We start from the raw sequence: 16,189 nt of genomic DNA, 5'->3' as shown, positions 1-16,189 counted from the left end.
GACCCCTATTCAAAAGTCAAGTTTCTAAAAGAGACAGTACACATTAAATCAAAATGGCCGAAAAAGACCTTGGACAGTTCCCCACTGCTGAAACAGAGCAAATACAATCTGATACTGTCCATTATGAAGCCCAGGAGGCAGAGCCCACGCTTTCAGCAGACCAAGTTGTCCGACCGAAGCGCTCTTCCAAACCCACGATAAAGGCCACTGAAAACTATCACACTATGAAAGATGAGCTATGTGAACACCTGGAGGAACAGTGGGAACGAGTCACCTATTACATGTCAAGACTTGAATCCTCATCAGGTGATGCCACATGCTTACAAGCCGCTCTGGAACGGCTGAACACAGCTCATGAAAGATACAAGAGACTGTCAACAAGGTACATTACCTTTCTAAAAGACTCTAAAATTGATGAAGCTCTTTCAGACCTAAGCAAGGCAGAAGAGGTAGACAAGGAAAGAGATGCCAAGGTGCAAGATGCCATAGACAAGGCAGAACACCGTATATCTCACCAGCAAGAAACCAGATCACACCGATCAACCTCATCTAGACGTTCCTCTCGGTCATCCGGGTCATCATCCTCAAGAAGCTCAGCCCTGAGCGACAGGATACTAGAGGCCCGCATAAGAGCAGAGGAATCCAAGGTGAGACGTTCCTTCACAGAAAGAGAAGTAGAGGAAGAAGCCAAAAGGACAGAAGCCCTTGCAAAAGCAGAAGCCGCTAAAGCAGAAGCCAAAAGGGCAGAAGCAGAAGCCCTTGCAAGAGCAGAAGCCGCTAAAGCAGAAGCCAAAAGGACAGAAGCAGAAGCCCTTGCAAAAGCAGAAGCCGCTAAAGCAGAAGGCCTTGCAAAAGCAGAAGCTGCTAAAGCGGAAGCCAAAAGGGCAGAAGCGGAGGCTCGGATAAAGATTCTTCGGTCACAGATGGAAGAGGAAGTTGCGCTAGCTAAAGTGAGACTACTTGAGCAAGCATTGATCCAAGGTCCTGATCCAGCTCACTCGCCACCACTGGAAGCAGACAATCCAGTTGATCGCACAAGAGACTATGTACTGAATCAGTTACCTGTAGCAACCCCGGTTTGCAGTACCGTCCAAGCCGACAACACCGAAACCTCCAACTTACCTCTACCAGTGCCAGTGCCACCTAAAGCACCCAAGCAAATTAATAACAGTCACCAAGAGGTGCCCTCTCAAACACAGTCACCACGGCAAGATGGCAACCAAGTGTTTCCTGACCCACTTCCACAGCTCAAGCAGCGGTCATCAGAATCTACAGAGGCTAAACCACAGCTTAACCCTGCAGCAACGTCATTTTACCCGGGAACATCTCATCCATTCACGCCAGGCAGCCCATACGCCCCAGGGGCATCACGAGTCGTCGTGGCAACAAGTGGTGAGAAATCAGATATGTCTGAGTTTGCCAGGTTCATGGTGAGCAGAGAGCTAATCAACACTAGTCTCACGAAATTTGATGATCGTGCAGAGAGCTACAGGGCCTGGAAAGCAACTTTCAAGGCAGCCATCGCCAATCTCAACTTCACTGCAGAACAGGAGCTCGACCTCCTGATCAAATGGTTGGGCCCAGGCTCTACAAACCGTATCAAGAGCCTCAGAACCGTCTATGTGGGACAAGAAGAAGCAGGTCTCGCTGCTGCATGGCAGAGACTGGAACGCACCTTTGGCAGCGCAGAAGCAATAGAGAAAGCCCTATTCAAGAGACTGCAGGACATCCCAAAGATCAACCTTAAAGAAGTCCACAAGCTTCAAGACCTAAGTGATCTGCTCATGGAGCTGGAGCTCGCCAAAAGAGATCCTCGTCTGTCTGGGCTGTGCTACCTGGATACAGCCCATGGAGTGAACCCAATCGTGGTGAAGCTGCCATACAGTCTGCAGGAGAAATGGGCAACGTCAGTCTCAAGGTACAAAAGAATGCAAGACGTCACCTTTCCCCCATTTATTCAGTTCTGCAAGTTCATCGACGAGCAGGCCCAGATGAGGAACGACCCCAGACTCGACTTCCTAGAGTTCAACACTTCGGCAGCTGCAACATCATCATCAAGGTATGAAGGTGCCATACACAAATGCAGAGACATTAAGAACACTGTGAGTCTTAGGAAGACTGAGCTACCACCACCTGCAGCACGCACAGATAAACAGAACACCATCTCATCACGAGATAAGTCTTTCAATCAAGAATGTCCCATCCATAAAAAACTGCATTCCCTGAACAAGTGCAGAGGGTTTAGATCCAAAACCCTACAGGAGCGCAAAAAAGTCCTCACAGAGCTTGGGATCTGTTTCAAATGCTGGGCATCACTTGAGCACATGGCCAAGGACTGTAAATCCATCGTCAAGTGTGAGGAGTGTCATAGTGAAAAACACGTTTCAGCCATGCACCCAACCCAGCTAGCTAGAGACACACCGGCTGCAGTCACCACCACTCCCACTCCAAGTCATGGCGGGGAGCCCAAGAATCAGACTGACACCACCACAGCCATCTCCTGCTCATGCTCAGAGGTATGTGGAGAGGGCCAAACACAGCAATGTTGTGCCCGAATATGCCTCATCAAGGTTTATCCCGAGGGACATCCAGAAAAGGCAATGAAGGTGTATGCCATCATAGACGACCAAAGCAACCGGTCCCTAGCAGGAACCAAATTCTTTGCAACCTTCGGAATTAATGGACCATCAGAACCCTACACCTTGAACACCTGCTCGGGTCGCATAGAGACTAGCGGCAGAAGAGCCCAGGGATTCATTGCTTCTCCTATCAATGGGAAGACTGAAATACCTCTACCAACGCTCGTTGAATGTGACCAAATACCCAGCCACAGGAATGAAATTCCTACCCCAGAAGCTGCATTTCATCAACCACACCTAAGACACCTCGCTAGTGTTATCCCACCTCTGGACAATAACGCAGAGATTCTACTCCTGCTCGGCAGAGACAATCTAAGGGTACACAAGGTGCGACAGCAGTGTAATGGGCCTGACTATGCACCATTTGCCCAGAGACTGGACTTGGGATGGGTAGTCACAGGAAATGCGTGCATTGATCGATCAGAAATTGATCCCTTCAAGACTTATGTGCATGGAGATGGGCGCACAACCTGCTTAAAGCCATGTCCTCATCACTATGGAGTGAAAGAGAAGTTTCCAGACACAATACAGCTACCTGACATCGCTTCTTCTCTGCATATCGACAACTTGGGAAGATCAGTCTTTCACACAACCAAGGACGACGATAAAGTAGCCTTGTCAGTAGAGAACAGAGAATTCATCGGAATAATGGACTGTGAGTTTTCTAAAGACAAAACCAACCATTGGGTCTCTCCATTACCCATCCGATCTACTAGGGTAAGACTCCCAAACAACCGAGCTCAAGCTCAGACCAGATTTAACTCTCTTCAGCGTTCTATGAACAGCAAGCTTGCAATGAGAGAACACAGCGTCGCCTTTATGGACAAGGAAGTCTGCAACAACCTAGCAGAACCTGTACCAGCCGAACTGAATCCAGCAGATCACGCAGCTAGACCTACGTCTATAAGTTCTTTTGCTAACTCTTCTTGGCTTACAGGTCCAGAGTTCCTGCTGAGACAGTCAGAAGAAGGTGTCCAGGAAGCCTTCAGCATCCTAGATCCAGACAACGATCCAGATGTCCAAGCTGAAGTCAATACCCTGGCCACCAGTGCAGAAAAAACTTCCAACCTCGGTTGCCAACGTTTTGAACGTTTCTCCAGCTGGATGAGGCTCGTCAGGACTGTCGCTAGGTTAGTGCATATCGCCAGATGCTGTCGTACTGACCTTAAAAACAAAGACTGTCATCGCTGGCATGTCTGCCACAAACCCCTTTCTGCTGAGGACATCTCCTATAGCGAGTCCCTCATAATACGCCACCTCCAACAGAGTGAATTCGCCATAGAATGGAAGTGTTTATACAACAAACAGCAGATTCCATTAAGAAGTCCTCTCGCCAATTTAAACCCAGTCATCGACAGTTTCGGCTTACTGAGAGTTGGTGGTCGTTTAAATCAGGCTCATCTTGGAGTTGCAGAACAAAATCCTCTCATCATTCCCAACAAACACCATGTTACAGTCTTGCTGATCCGACACCACCATGAAAAGACTGAACACCAAAGCAGGCAAATTACAGAAGGTGCTTTACGGTCTGCAGGCCTCTGGATTATTGGAATGAAGAGACATGTAGCACAAATACTACACGATTGTGTGCACTGTCGTAAAGCGAGAGAAAAACAACTGTACCAGCAAATGGCTGACTTGCCTACAGACAGACTTTCTACAGAGCCACCTTTCACCTACGTGGGCCTAGACGTTTTCGGACCATGGATGGTGTCCACACGCAGAACTCGCGGAGGCCAAGCAAATAGCAAGCGGTGGGCTGTGTTATTCACCTGCATGAGTGTTCGAGCCGTTCACATTGAGGTGTTAGAGTCCATGGATACCTCCAGCCTAATCAACGCCTTGAGAAGGTTCCTTGCCATCAGAGGACCAGTGAAACAGCTGAGGTCTGACCGTGGAAGCAACTTCGTCGGTGCATGTAGAGAACTGAACATCGACACCAAAACTATCCAAGATCAGCTGGCAGAGAAAGGTTGCACCTGGATCTTCAATCCCCCTCACAGTTCTCACATGGGAGGCTCCTGGGAGAGGATGATCGGGATTTCACGCAACATCTTGAACTCCATGCTAATGAACGTCAATTCCTCAGACTCACACATGAGACTCTAGTCACTCTTTTAGCTGAAGTCTCAGCCATTATCAATTCAAGATCCCTTGTGCCGGTGACCATGGATCCAGAAACACCAACCATATTGACTCCTACTATTCTTATTACCCAAAAAACTGACAACGCGGTAATGCCCAGCGGAGAGTTCACCCACGCGAACACTTATCAAAAACACTGGAAACGGGTTCAATACTTGGCTGACTACTTCTGGAACCGATGGAGGAAGGAATACCTCACCATTTCAAGGAAGAAAGAAGTGGCGACATCCCAAGCCGAACCTCAAGGAAGGAGACCTAGTCCTCATGAAAGATCAGACCACAGAAAGGACTGACTGGCCTATGGGACTAATTACTAGGATACTGCCTAGTCAGGACGGCAATGTTCGGAAGGTGGAGCTAAGGGTCATCAGGAAAGGTGAGACGGAAACCTTTGTAAGGCCAATCCACAAACTTGTTCTGCTTTTGCCCATAGAGAGCGTCCCTACAGGATGAACGCTACCGGACCTGAACTTTGAGCCATCCTTCTTATTTTGGACTCAATTGAGCTTGTTTTTGCATTTAACATGCCTTTCCTTTCAGGTTGTATTATGGACTTAATAGTGAAATCCCCAAAGTGAATTTCAGACGGGGAGTGTGCTGTTTCTATTTGTTTTAGTTAACACTGTTATTTAATGTTTTTCATGCTTGTCTCTGCTGCCATCTACTGGTCAGACCTTTCGGCTCCTCTGTTTCCTTTGTCCAGCACATGGGAGTGTCTGATGACCCTCTTGCATCACATCCTGGTATGTTCATTCCAAACCAGAGTTTGTGAGAACAACATCCCTTATTGGATTGGAGCTACTAGGAGCAAAGTCTTCTGACCACGTAGTAGCTTCAGAGGCAAGCATCACTGGAGAATTACAATGCCAAGTACTTGGATTACTGCACTCTGCATGTCCTAACCTTTGGAGAAAATAAACCACCATTGTTTCATCTCAGCATGTGCATGTTTCACTCTGGAGTGCTCTGGTCCTGTCTGCCCCACCTATAGGAAAAACGAAGGTAAGATTCTCACAACCTCTCACAACTACGCGCCTTCCATCGCCTTTAAGTGGGGACAGAACACACGTATCATGCACAATCTTCATAGATTGTGCAGGGGACACAGGACGAATGCATTTACGCTGCAGTGCAATACGCAGCGTAAATGCATGCAATTACATAACGTGCGCACGAGCCCTTAGAGTGGTTGTCCAGAATTGGGACAAAAGTCTGCAGCTGTACTTTGTTACCAGAGACTGCTGAATGGTGAAAGTGTGTGCATGCTGTCGCGGTTCCCCAGTATTGCTGGTATATGTGAGTGGTCACGTGACTGCATGTACGCGAGTTGCCTATTTAGGCCGGAGTCACACTTTTTAGTCTCGAATTGGCATCACCCAGCATGGCTGCGCATTCTCCTGACAGGAGCGGGTCAGCTGCATGTATTTCTATGCAGCTGAGATGCTCCTGTCTGGAGAGTGTGCGGCCGTGCCGGGCGATGCCAATGCAAGACTCCCAAGTGTGACTTCAGCCTTACAGTCATGTTCCGACTAGATGCGCTCAACTTTTCTCCATTGAAATTAATTGAGAGAAGCCGGATGTGTCTATTCATCCAGAGAACTGCTCACGCCAGCAATACCAGGGAATCATGACTGTGTGCATACCACACAACCCTTTTAATATTGCTCTTGGTGTATGCGTTGAGGAAGCAGAGATTTCATTTGGTCCAGGTCAATTGATTTCAAGCTGTGACAATCCTTCTCATTACCTAAAGGGCTTGTGGCACATCTTTTTACTTCAGGAGGACTCCGGTCCTCTGCCTCCCAGCTTCCCGGGGGCGTAATGTTGCTAATGTATGACAGACTGGACCGGCAGCATTGTCACACAGCTGACCGAACTGTGTGATTACCCAAGCCACCAGCATGGGCAGCTTTGCCTCACAGCATTGAAGGACCATAGGGGCTCTGAAGCTGGCTGGATCCAGTAATCTGTCTTTCTTCAGGACTGCCCTTTGTAGGCTTAGAAACACAGAGCATACTCCTTGAATAGGACACCAACCACCGCTGATAGATTGCAGAGGCAGACGGAAACCTAGGCAAAGAGCAGTAAACTCCAAAATTAAAAAGCTCTCCTCTAAATTACAAAACTGCTTGTTTTCTACAATTTCTCACGAAAAAAGTAATACAAGGAGAGCTCAAAACTGGTTCACAGACTAAAAACTCCTTAATTTAAAAATTATCAATTTTATTAACAGAAGCAATTAAAAACACTTCCGCATTATATAGAAATTATTCATTGGTGCCATACAAAAATTTCAAACATATATCCCCCTTATTTTTATAGTCCTATGTGTTACCCCAATTTAGGAGCAAGAACAAATGTCAGTAAGGCGCAATATAAAAATATATCCCTAAACAGTCCAATAGTCAAGGGTCCTACAGTCAAGATCCCTAAAGGCAGCACTTTTTACCCTATATTAGTCGGTTCTGCACTGAGATATAATTCCATATATACTGCCACTTCCTATATTAGTGAGGAGGCTGTCAACCTTCTACCCCTAATCGACCCGACGCGTTTCCCCTTCTAATAGAAGGTTCTTCAGGGGTCATCAAAACGTAGTATAGAAAAATACAATTAATTTATACATTATCCTCCAATCATACAGTGAATACAGACATAGCTTTTGTAATCTCCCCAAACAGAGTACATCAAACAAATGATCTTCAGATTGTACAAATGACTATTATAGTCTCCTCTGGTGCTGTTGTATCTTTAGTCTCCAGAAATTGCCAGGTAACACAGAGTTCCACAAAATATTAGCGTGGATATTACCGAACAAAGAATCTCATTCGGGACAAGGCTGTATATTCTAGGTGAATGATGGTGTCACCTATTAAAAACATGCCCATTCATAATTCCCCTTCAGCAAGCTTTTTCCTTTTCTTTGTCCGTGTAGATGAATGGACTAGAGTCCCCTCAGGTTGCAATTGGCATGTCCTGGTCAAAAAAAATTTAAAACTATATACCAGCATGTAGTTGGGGCTCCCTGCACTGTTCAGAGCGTTCCCAGCCTCTGCAAAATCCACATGGAGACAGCGTTCACCAAACGCTGTGCCGAATGAGATTCTTTGTTCGGTAATATCCACGCTAATATTTTGTGGAACTCTGTGTTACCTGGCAATTTCTGGAGACTAAAGATACAACAGCACCAGAGGAGACTATAATAGTCATATGTACAATCTGAAGATCATTTGTTTGATGTACTCTGTTTGGGGAGATTACAAAAACTATGTCTGTATTCACTGTATGATTGGAGGATAATGTATAAATTAATTGTATTTTTCTATACTACTTTTTGATGACCCCTGAAGAACCTTCTATTAGAAGGGGAAACGCGTCGGGTCGATTAGGGGTAGAAGGTTGACAGCCTCCTCACTAATATAGGAAGTGGCAGTATATATGGAATTATATCTCAGTGCAGAACCGACTAATTTAGGGTAAAAAGTGCTGCCTTTAGGGATCTTGACTGTAGGACCCTTGACTATTGGACTGTTTAGGGATATATTTTTATATTGCGCCTTACTGTCATTTGTTCTTGCTCCTAAATTGGGGTAACACATAGGACTATAAAAATAAGGGGGATATATGTTTGAAATTTTTGTATGGCACCAATGAATATTTTCTATATAATGTAGAAGTGTTTTTAATTGCTTCTGTTAATAAAATTGATAATTTTTAAATTAAGGAGTTTTTAGTCTGTGAACTTGTTTTCTACAATCACTTTGCAATTTTACCTATTTAATAAGATAATACGTCCCCTTCAAACCATATCAGCTTTTCTAGAAAACACCTAACATAAACAGATCTGGTTCACATGTTGTGCCTGAGGGCAGTGTACAAAGAAGCCAAGAACTGTACAATATAAGCCAAAATCACAAATGCAGTTGACTATAAATTGCCTTAAATCTGAGATGAGTGCAGGTTAAGCACATGGTTATTATGCATTGTCACAGATCAACAGCAATTCATGGTAAACTGTGGTTTTGCCGAGCAGCAAACGTCTACCTTCAGGAACAAACGTGAACTTGGCCAAATCCTCCACCTTTACCTAGAATGCAAGTAAACTTTTTGACATTATACAAGTCCCACGTAAGCACACTCCTTCTCAAGGAATCCTCACTAACCCCCGAGTACACTTACAATCTTAAAACTGTAGAGATTTAGATTACCTAGTGCCTTCATGTATCCATCAAAGTTGTCATTGGTCTCCATGACCCAGGTGCCATTGTAGTCTGCAGGCATGATGATGTTACAGGGATGGCGTGCTGCACAGACAGTGAAGGACGGAGCAGACTACAAGAAAAACTATTCTCACAGTGGCTTATGTAATGTGGAGTGAAAGGCTTCCTGGGATCCTGATAAAGGTTTCAGTCACAGATTAGTTGACAAGAGTTTTTATCACTAGTAATAATAAGTCCATAGGTCATGTATAAAATATTATCAGCTCAATGTAATATTTTATTACGGGGTGGCAAGAACCAGTGAGACATTAATCATTTTAGCTGACCTCAATATTTTACATGGCAAATTTGTACCTGTCTATATTTAGGTAGATGAGAATGGTCCCAGCTTGGGACCCCTGTGCAAGAAATTGTGCCTGGGCGCCTCCTACTTTTATAGCGACCAAGCTACAAATATAGATATTTATGTATATACACGGGAGATCAAAATTAGAGAACAGCACACAATTTCCTAAATGTTAAGGTCATTGTGTAGTCCTATGTGATTATATCTTAACATGAAAAAACTAGCAATAGTTTAAGCTTATATCATAAATTCAATTTATTGTAAAGCACATAATAAAAATGTAAATGAGATAAATGAAAAAGAATTTAGATCAAAATTAGAGAACACTTTCAGATACCTGCAAGCTAGTGGTGTTAATCTGGCACCTGCTGCTAATTTCCTTTATGATCTCACAAACCACATATAACTGGCAGCCTAACTTTCCAGTTTGCACTGACTTTGCAATAATGGTGAGCCATTCTAAAGTGACTGAAACACTCCGGCAGCAGGTTGTCCAGATAAAGGCCAAAGAGGTCACCCTATCAGCCATAGCAAGAGAAGTTGGTCCTTCCAAGACTGTGATTTTGAGATTTTTGCATCTTTACAACATCCCAAACTGTTTTAAGTCACACAAGAAGGCTGGTTGCCCTTAAAAGACAAATACAAGAGAAAACAGGATAATGTGGAGAATCTTTATGTGTAATCATTTAATAAACACTGCAGCTGGAATTGCTCTCCAGTTTAGCACTGAACAGGGTAAGGATCTGTCTTGTCATACAGTGTCATGACGTTTAAGAGCACTTGGACTGAAAGCCCACTCTGCAGTGACCAAACCTCTCATCAACACAAAGAATCAAAAGGCTAGACTCACCTTTGGGGAGGAGGAGCATGTTGTGTGGACAGAGGAGAAGTGGTCCACAGTTCATTTAATAACGAAAGCAAGTTTAATTTATTTGGGTCAGATGGGAAACTTTATGTCCGTTGACAAACTGGAGAAAGACTGAACCCAAAGTGTGTTACGATGTCCGTGAGAGGTGGTGGAGGAAGTGTCATGGTTTGGGGAATGTTTTCTGCAGCAGGAATTGGGCCTGTCATACAGCTACAGTGCTGGCCAAAAGTATTGGCACCCCATAATTGGCATTTCTGTCAGATAATACTCAGTTTCTTCTTGAAAATGATTGCAATCACAAATTCTTTGGTATTATTATCTTCATTTAATTTGTCTTCAATGAAAAAAAATAAAAAAATTGTCATAAAGCCAAATTGGATATAATTCCACACCAAACATAAAAAGGGGTGAACAAAAGTATTGGCACTGTTTGAAAAATCATGTGATGCTTCTCTAATTTGTGTAATTAACAGCACCTGTAACTTACCTGTGGCACCTAACAGGTGTTGGCAATAACTAAATCACACTTGCAGCCAGTTGACATGGGTTAAAGTTGTCTCAACCTCTGTCCTGTGTCCTTGTGTGTACCACATTGAGCATGGAGAAAAGAAAGAAGACCAAAGAACTGTCTGAGGACTTGAGAATCCAAATTGTGAGGAAGCATGAGCAATCTCAAGGCTACAAGTCCATCTCCAAAGACCTGAAAGTTCCTGTGCCTATGGTGCGCAGTGTCATCAAGAAGTTTAAAGCCCATGGCACTTTGGCTAACCTCCCTAGATGTGGAAGAAAAAGAAAAATTGATGAGAGATTTCAACGCAAGATTGTGCGGATGGTGGATAAAGAACCTCGACTAACATCCAAACAAGTTCAAGCTGCCCTGCAGTCCGAGGGTACAACAGTGTCAGCCCGTACTATCCGTCGGCGTCTGAATGAAAAGGGACTGTATGGTAGGATACCCAGGAAGACCCCACTTCTTACCCCGAGTCATAAAAAAGCCAGGCTGGAGTTTGCCAAAACTTACCTGAGAAAACCTAAAACGTTTTGGAAGAATGTTCTCTGGTCAAATGAGACAAACGTAGAGCTTTTGGGAAAAGCCATCAACATAGAGTTTACAGGAAAAAAAAAAGAGGCATTCAAAGAAAAGAACACGGTCCCTACAGTCAAACATGGCGGAGGTTCCCTGATGTTTTGGGGTTGCTTTGCTGCCTCTGGCACTGGACTGCTTGACCGTGGGCATGGCATTATGAAGTCTGAAGACTACCAACATATTTCGCAGCATAATGTAGGGCCCAGTGTGAGAAATCTGGGTCTCCGTCAGAGGTCATGGGTCTTCCAGCAGGACAATGACCCAAAACACACTTCAAAAAGCACTAGAAAATGGTTTGAGAGAAAGCACTGGAGACTACTAAAGTGGCCAGCAATGAGTCCAGACCTGAATCCCATAGAACACCTGTGGAGAGATCTCAAAATGGCAGTTTGGAGAAGGCACCCTTCAAATCTCAGGGACCTGGAGCAGTTTGCCAAAGAAGAATGGTCTAAAATTCCAGCAGAGCATTGTAAGAAACTCATTGATGGTTACCGGACACGGTTGTTCGCAGTTATTTTGGCTAAAGGTTGTGCAACCAAGTATTAGGCTAAGGGTGCCAATACTTTTGTCTGGCCCATTTTTGGAGTTTTGTGTGAAATGATCTGATTTTTGTTTCATTCTCTTTTGTGGTTTTTCATTGCAAGCAAAATGAATGAAGATAATAATACCAAAGAATTTGTGATTGCAATAATTTTCAAGAAGAAACTGAGTATTATCTGACAGAATTGCAGGGGTGCCAATACTTTTGGCCAGCACTGTGCATGGCAGAGTGAATGTGTGTCAGAACCTTTTTCAACAATACGTGGCTCCTTATTTGCATTCATCACTCAATCAGCCAGCAATTTTCATGTAGGTCAATGCTCCTGTCACACAGAAAAAGGGCAGTTCCATGAAATAGAAAGCATTGAAACAATGAAATCGCCAGTCAGAGTCCTGATCTAAACTCAATAGAAAACCTCTGGAAAATCCATGGTGACAAACTTATGGCCAAGAAAACCACAACAGTCAAAGAACTATGGAAGAGACTGGAAGAAGAGTGGACCAAATCACACCAGAGCAGTGTGAGAGACTAGTGATGTCCTGTGGCCGCAGATGTGCTGAAGTCATTCAAAGCAAAGGCCTGTACACGTCCTACTGATTGGTGACTGTTGTTACCTTCAGAAAATGTACTTATATCTTTCTCTGTGCTACAGCCATTGCTGTTCTTTAATTATGATCATCACATTTTGGCCAAAATAAAGGTTTTATGTTGATAAACTTTGGATGTTTTGGAAAATACTGTTCTGCTCTAGTGTCAAATAAACCTTCAAATGTTGATCAATGTAGATTCAATTATTTTTGAAAAAAGCAAGTGATCATACATTGTTCTCTAATTATGATCTCCAGTGTATGTGTGTATATCTATATATTTTTTTTTCTTTTAATTATACTGAGAGAGAGAGACCCCATCATCATTGCACGTACACCGGCACTTCCGCACGCACCATCACCGCACATACACCGGCACTTCCGCACGCGCCATCACTGCACATACAATGGCACTCCCGCACGCACCATCACCGCACATACACCGGCACTCCCGCACGCACCATCACCGCACATACACCGGCACTCCCGCACGCACCATCACCGCACATACACTGGCAGTCCCGCATGCACCATCACCGCACATACACCAGCACTCCCGCACGCACCATCACCGCACATACAGCGGCACTCCCACACGCACCATCACCGCACAGACACCAGCACTCCCGCACGCACCATCACCGCACATGCAGGCAGTACCGCACTCATCATCATTATCACACACACACACACAGGCACTACCTCACCCATCATCACCGCACACACCCCGGCATTACCTCAGTGACATCCCCGCTGACAGCGCGACTCCCTTCAGTTGCTGCGTGGAGCTCCCGGGAGCGGCGATGTTCTATTGCCGCTCCTGTCAGCTTCATGTAGCAGAGCTGAAATCGTCGTGGGACCTCTGTGGATTACGTCGGACCTGGAGGGGTATTTGCGGATTTTAATAAAATGGTGAAAGAGGGTCTTGTCTTTTATTCCAAATAAAGTATTTTTTCGGGTGTATGTGTTTATTTACTTTCACTTACAGGTTAATCATTGGGGGTGTCTCATAGACGCCTGCCATGATTAACCCCTTATTACCTCGACTGCCACCGCACCAGGGCAATTCGGGATGAGTCGGGTAGAGTCCCGGGACTGTCGCATCTAATGGATGCGGCAATTCCGGGCGGCTGCTGGCTGATATTGTTAGGCTGGAGTGCTCCTCATAACGTGGAGCTCCCCAACCCTGAGAATACCAGCCTTCAGCCGTGTGGCTTTATCTTGGTTGGTATCAAAATTGGGGGGACCGCACGCCGTTTTTTTAAAATTATTTATTTATTTTACTGCACGATATAGATACGCCCACCGGAGGCTGTGATTGGTTGCAGTGAAACAGCTGTCACTCAGCGTGGAGGCGTGTCTGACTGCAACTAATCATAGGCGCCGGTGGGCGGGGGAAGCAGTGAATACGAGATTGAATAATGGGCGGCCGGCATTTTCAAATCACGAGAAGCCGCCAGCAGTGTGACAGCCGTGCAGCACCTTGCCGGTGATCGGTGAGTGGGTGAGAGTGAGTGAATGAGTCAGTGAGTGTGAGTGTGAGAGAGAGAGAGAGGCTGGGGCCACATGGGACACTACTGCGATGCTCGCATGACACTCGGCTCGCGCTGGCAGCACAGCGGGAGCAGAGTGTCATGCTAGTGTCCCTGCGTCTGAGTGCGGTCCGACTGTGCGAGCGGACCTCAGCTGCGGGGGGAGGGCCGGCTCTGAAGAGGGGCCTCGCGAGTGCAGTGCGATTTTTCTCTCGCCCCATTCACTTGAATGGGTGCGAGAGAAATGAGTCTCACATTACAGTCGCAGCATGGTGCAATTGTTTTCTCGGTCCGATTAGGACTGAGAAAATAATCGCTTGTGCGCTGACACACAGGCTAGAATTGGTGCGAGTGGAATGCGATGTTTTATCGCACTCCACTCGCACAGATTTTCTTAGGCCAGAGAGAGAGATATTTTCTGACAAGCAATGAATTTATCTCACTTCTGGGCATGCTCAGAAGTAAAAACCGAATCCGGTACATGCTTCCGGCGTTTGATGCATGCCACCGGATTCGGCGTGCATAGACTTTCATTATGCACCATGCTGCACGCAGCGCTATGCAATTTTTGCCGCTGGCAAAAAACGTTCCTCTCTGCATCCTGTGTGGCCGCCGGAGTGACGATTTTTGCCGCAACCGGCAAAAACGGATCAAACGCGAGTACAATCCGGCGCAAATGCGGCACAATCCGGCGCTAATAAAAGTCTATGAGGAAAAACCGCACCCGGTGGCAAAAAAAAATCGGATGAGTTTTTTCTGCAAAGCGCTGGATTGTGCCGCACAGCAAAAACCTGATGTGTGAAAGCAGCCTAAATCAGGTGATGTGCATCTCTGTAATGAGGAGGGGTGGGGTGTAATGACATCAACACCCTATGTAAGGTGGGCTTAATTATATTAGGCAACTTCCTTTCCTTTTAGGCCGCTTTACACACTACAATATATCTTACGATGTTTCGGCGGGGTCACGTCGTAAGTGACGCAAATCCGTCATCGTAAGGTACATTGTAGAAAAAATGAAGACGGGCAGCACTCTCCGGTATTATGGGACTGCTTTCTTTTTCAATACTGACAGGTGATGCAGACAAGAGGGAATGGAGGGAGGGGAGCACGAGGACCTCCCTCCTCGTTTCCTCGTGCTCCCCTCCCTCCATTCCCTCTTGTCTGTATCACCTGTCAGCATTGAAAAATAAAGCAGTCCCATAATACCGGAGAGTGCTGCCCGTCTTGTGCCGCGTGACGTCGATGTGATGCCGAACGTCCCTCCCACTCCAGTAAGTGGGCGTTCGCCGCCCACATCGAGGTCGTATGGACGGGTAAGTGCGTATGACGGGGGTTAATTGTTTGTGCAGCACATTCAACAAATTGAACGTGCCGCACATACGATAGGGGCGGTTACGATCGAATACGATATCGTATGCGAAATCGTAACATGTAAAGCAGGCTTTTGGCAAAATGGGTCAGAAGAGAGATTTGACGGGCTCTGAAAAGTCCAAAATTGTGAAATGTCTTGCAGAGGGATGCAGCAGTCTTGAAATTGCCAAACCTTTGAAGCGTGACCTCCGAACAATCAAGCGTTTCATGTCAAATAGGCAACAGGGTCACAAGACGCATGTTGGGCAAAAAAGGCGCAAAATAACTGCCCATGAATTGAGGAAAATCAAGTGTGAAGCTGCCAAGATGCCATTTGCCACCAGTTTGGCCACATTTCAGAGCTGCAACGTTACTGGAGTGTCAAAAAGCACAAGGTGTGCCATACTCAGGGACATGGCCAAGGTAAGGAAGGCTGAAAAACTACCACCTTTGAACAAGAAACATAAGATAAAACATCAAGACTTTTTGCACTAGGAGTGGCATAAGGTCACCCAAGAGCAGTGTGACAGACTGGTAGAAATCATGCCAAGACGCATGAAAGCTGTGATTAAAAATCATGGTTATTCCACAAAATAATGATTTATGAACATTAGTCTAAATGATTATGAATTTGTTTTCTTTGCATTATTTGAGGTCTGAAAGCAATGCATTTTTTTGTTATTTTGACCATTTCTCATGTTCAGAAAATAAATACAAAATTTATTGCTTGGAAATTCGGAGACATGTTGTCAGTAGTTTATAGAATAAAAGAACAATTTACATTTCACTCAAAAATATTGGTTCGTCTTTCTACCAGAAGGTGCAGATTTGATGCAGAAAATTTCTGCACCAAATCTACAACGTGCGCACATAG

At 45.2% G+C, this 16,189-nt stretch overlaps 1 protein-coding gene across 1 annotated transcript in view; it reads right to left on the bottom strand.

Annotated features, from left to right (window-relative positions):
• The window catches only part of LOC142295571 (retinol-binding protein 2-like), a 53,965-nt gene extending 44,854 nt beyond the window's left edge, over nt 1-9,111 (bottom strand). Inside the window, exon 1 of the mRNA XM_075338680.1 lies at nt 8,993-9,111. Coding sequence (XP_075194795.1) covers nt 8,993-9,065 — 73 coding nt within the window. The 5' untranslated portion in view covers nt 9,066-9,111. The remainder of the gene's footprint in view (nt 1-8,992) is intronic.
• Between the last annotated feature and the right edge of the window lie 7,078 nt (nt 9,112-16,189).

The sequence above is a fragment of the Anomaloglossus baeobatrachus genome, chromosome 3 (assembly GCF_048569485.1).
Source record: "Anomaloglossus baeobatrachus isolate aAnoBae1 chromosome 3, aAnoBae1.hap1, whole genome shotgun sequence".
In the NCBI taxonomy this organism is placed as follows: domain Eukaryota; kingdom Metazoa; phylum Chordata; class Amphibia; order Anura; family Aromobatidae; genus Anomaloglossus; species Anomaloglossus baeobatrachus.
The sequence above is the reverse complement of the archived record's forward strand: the minus strand, read 5'-3'. Positions and strand labels throughout refer to the sequence as shown.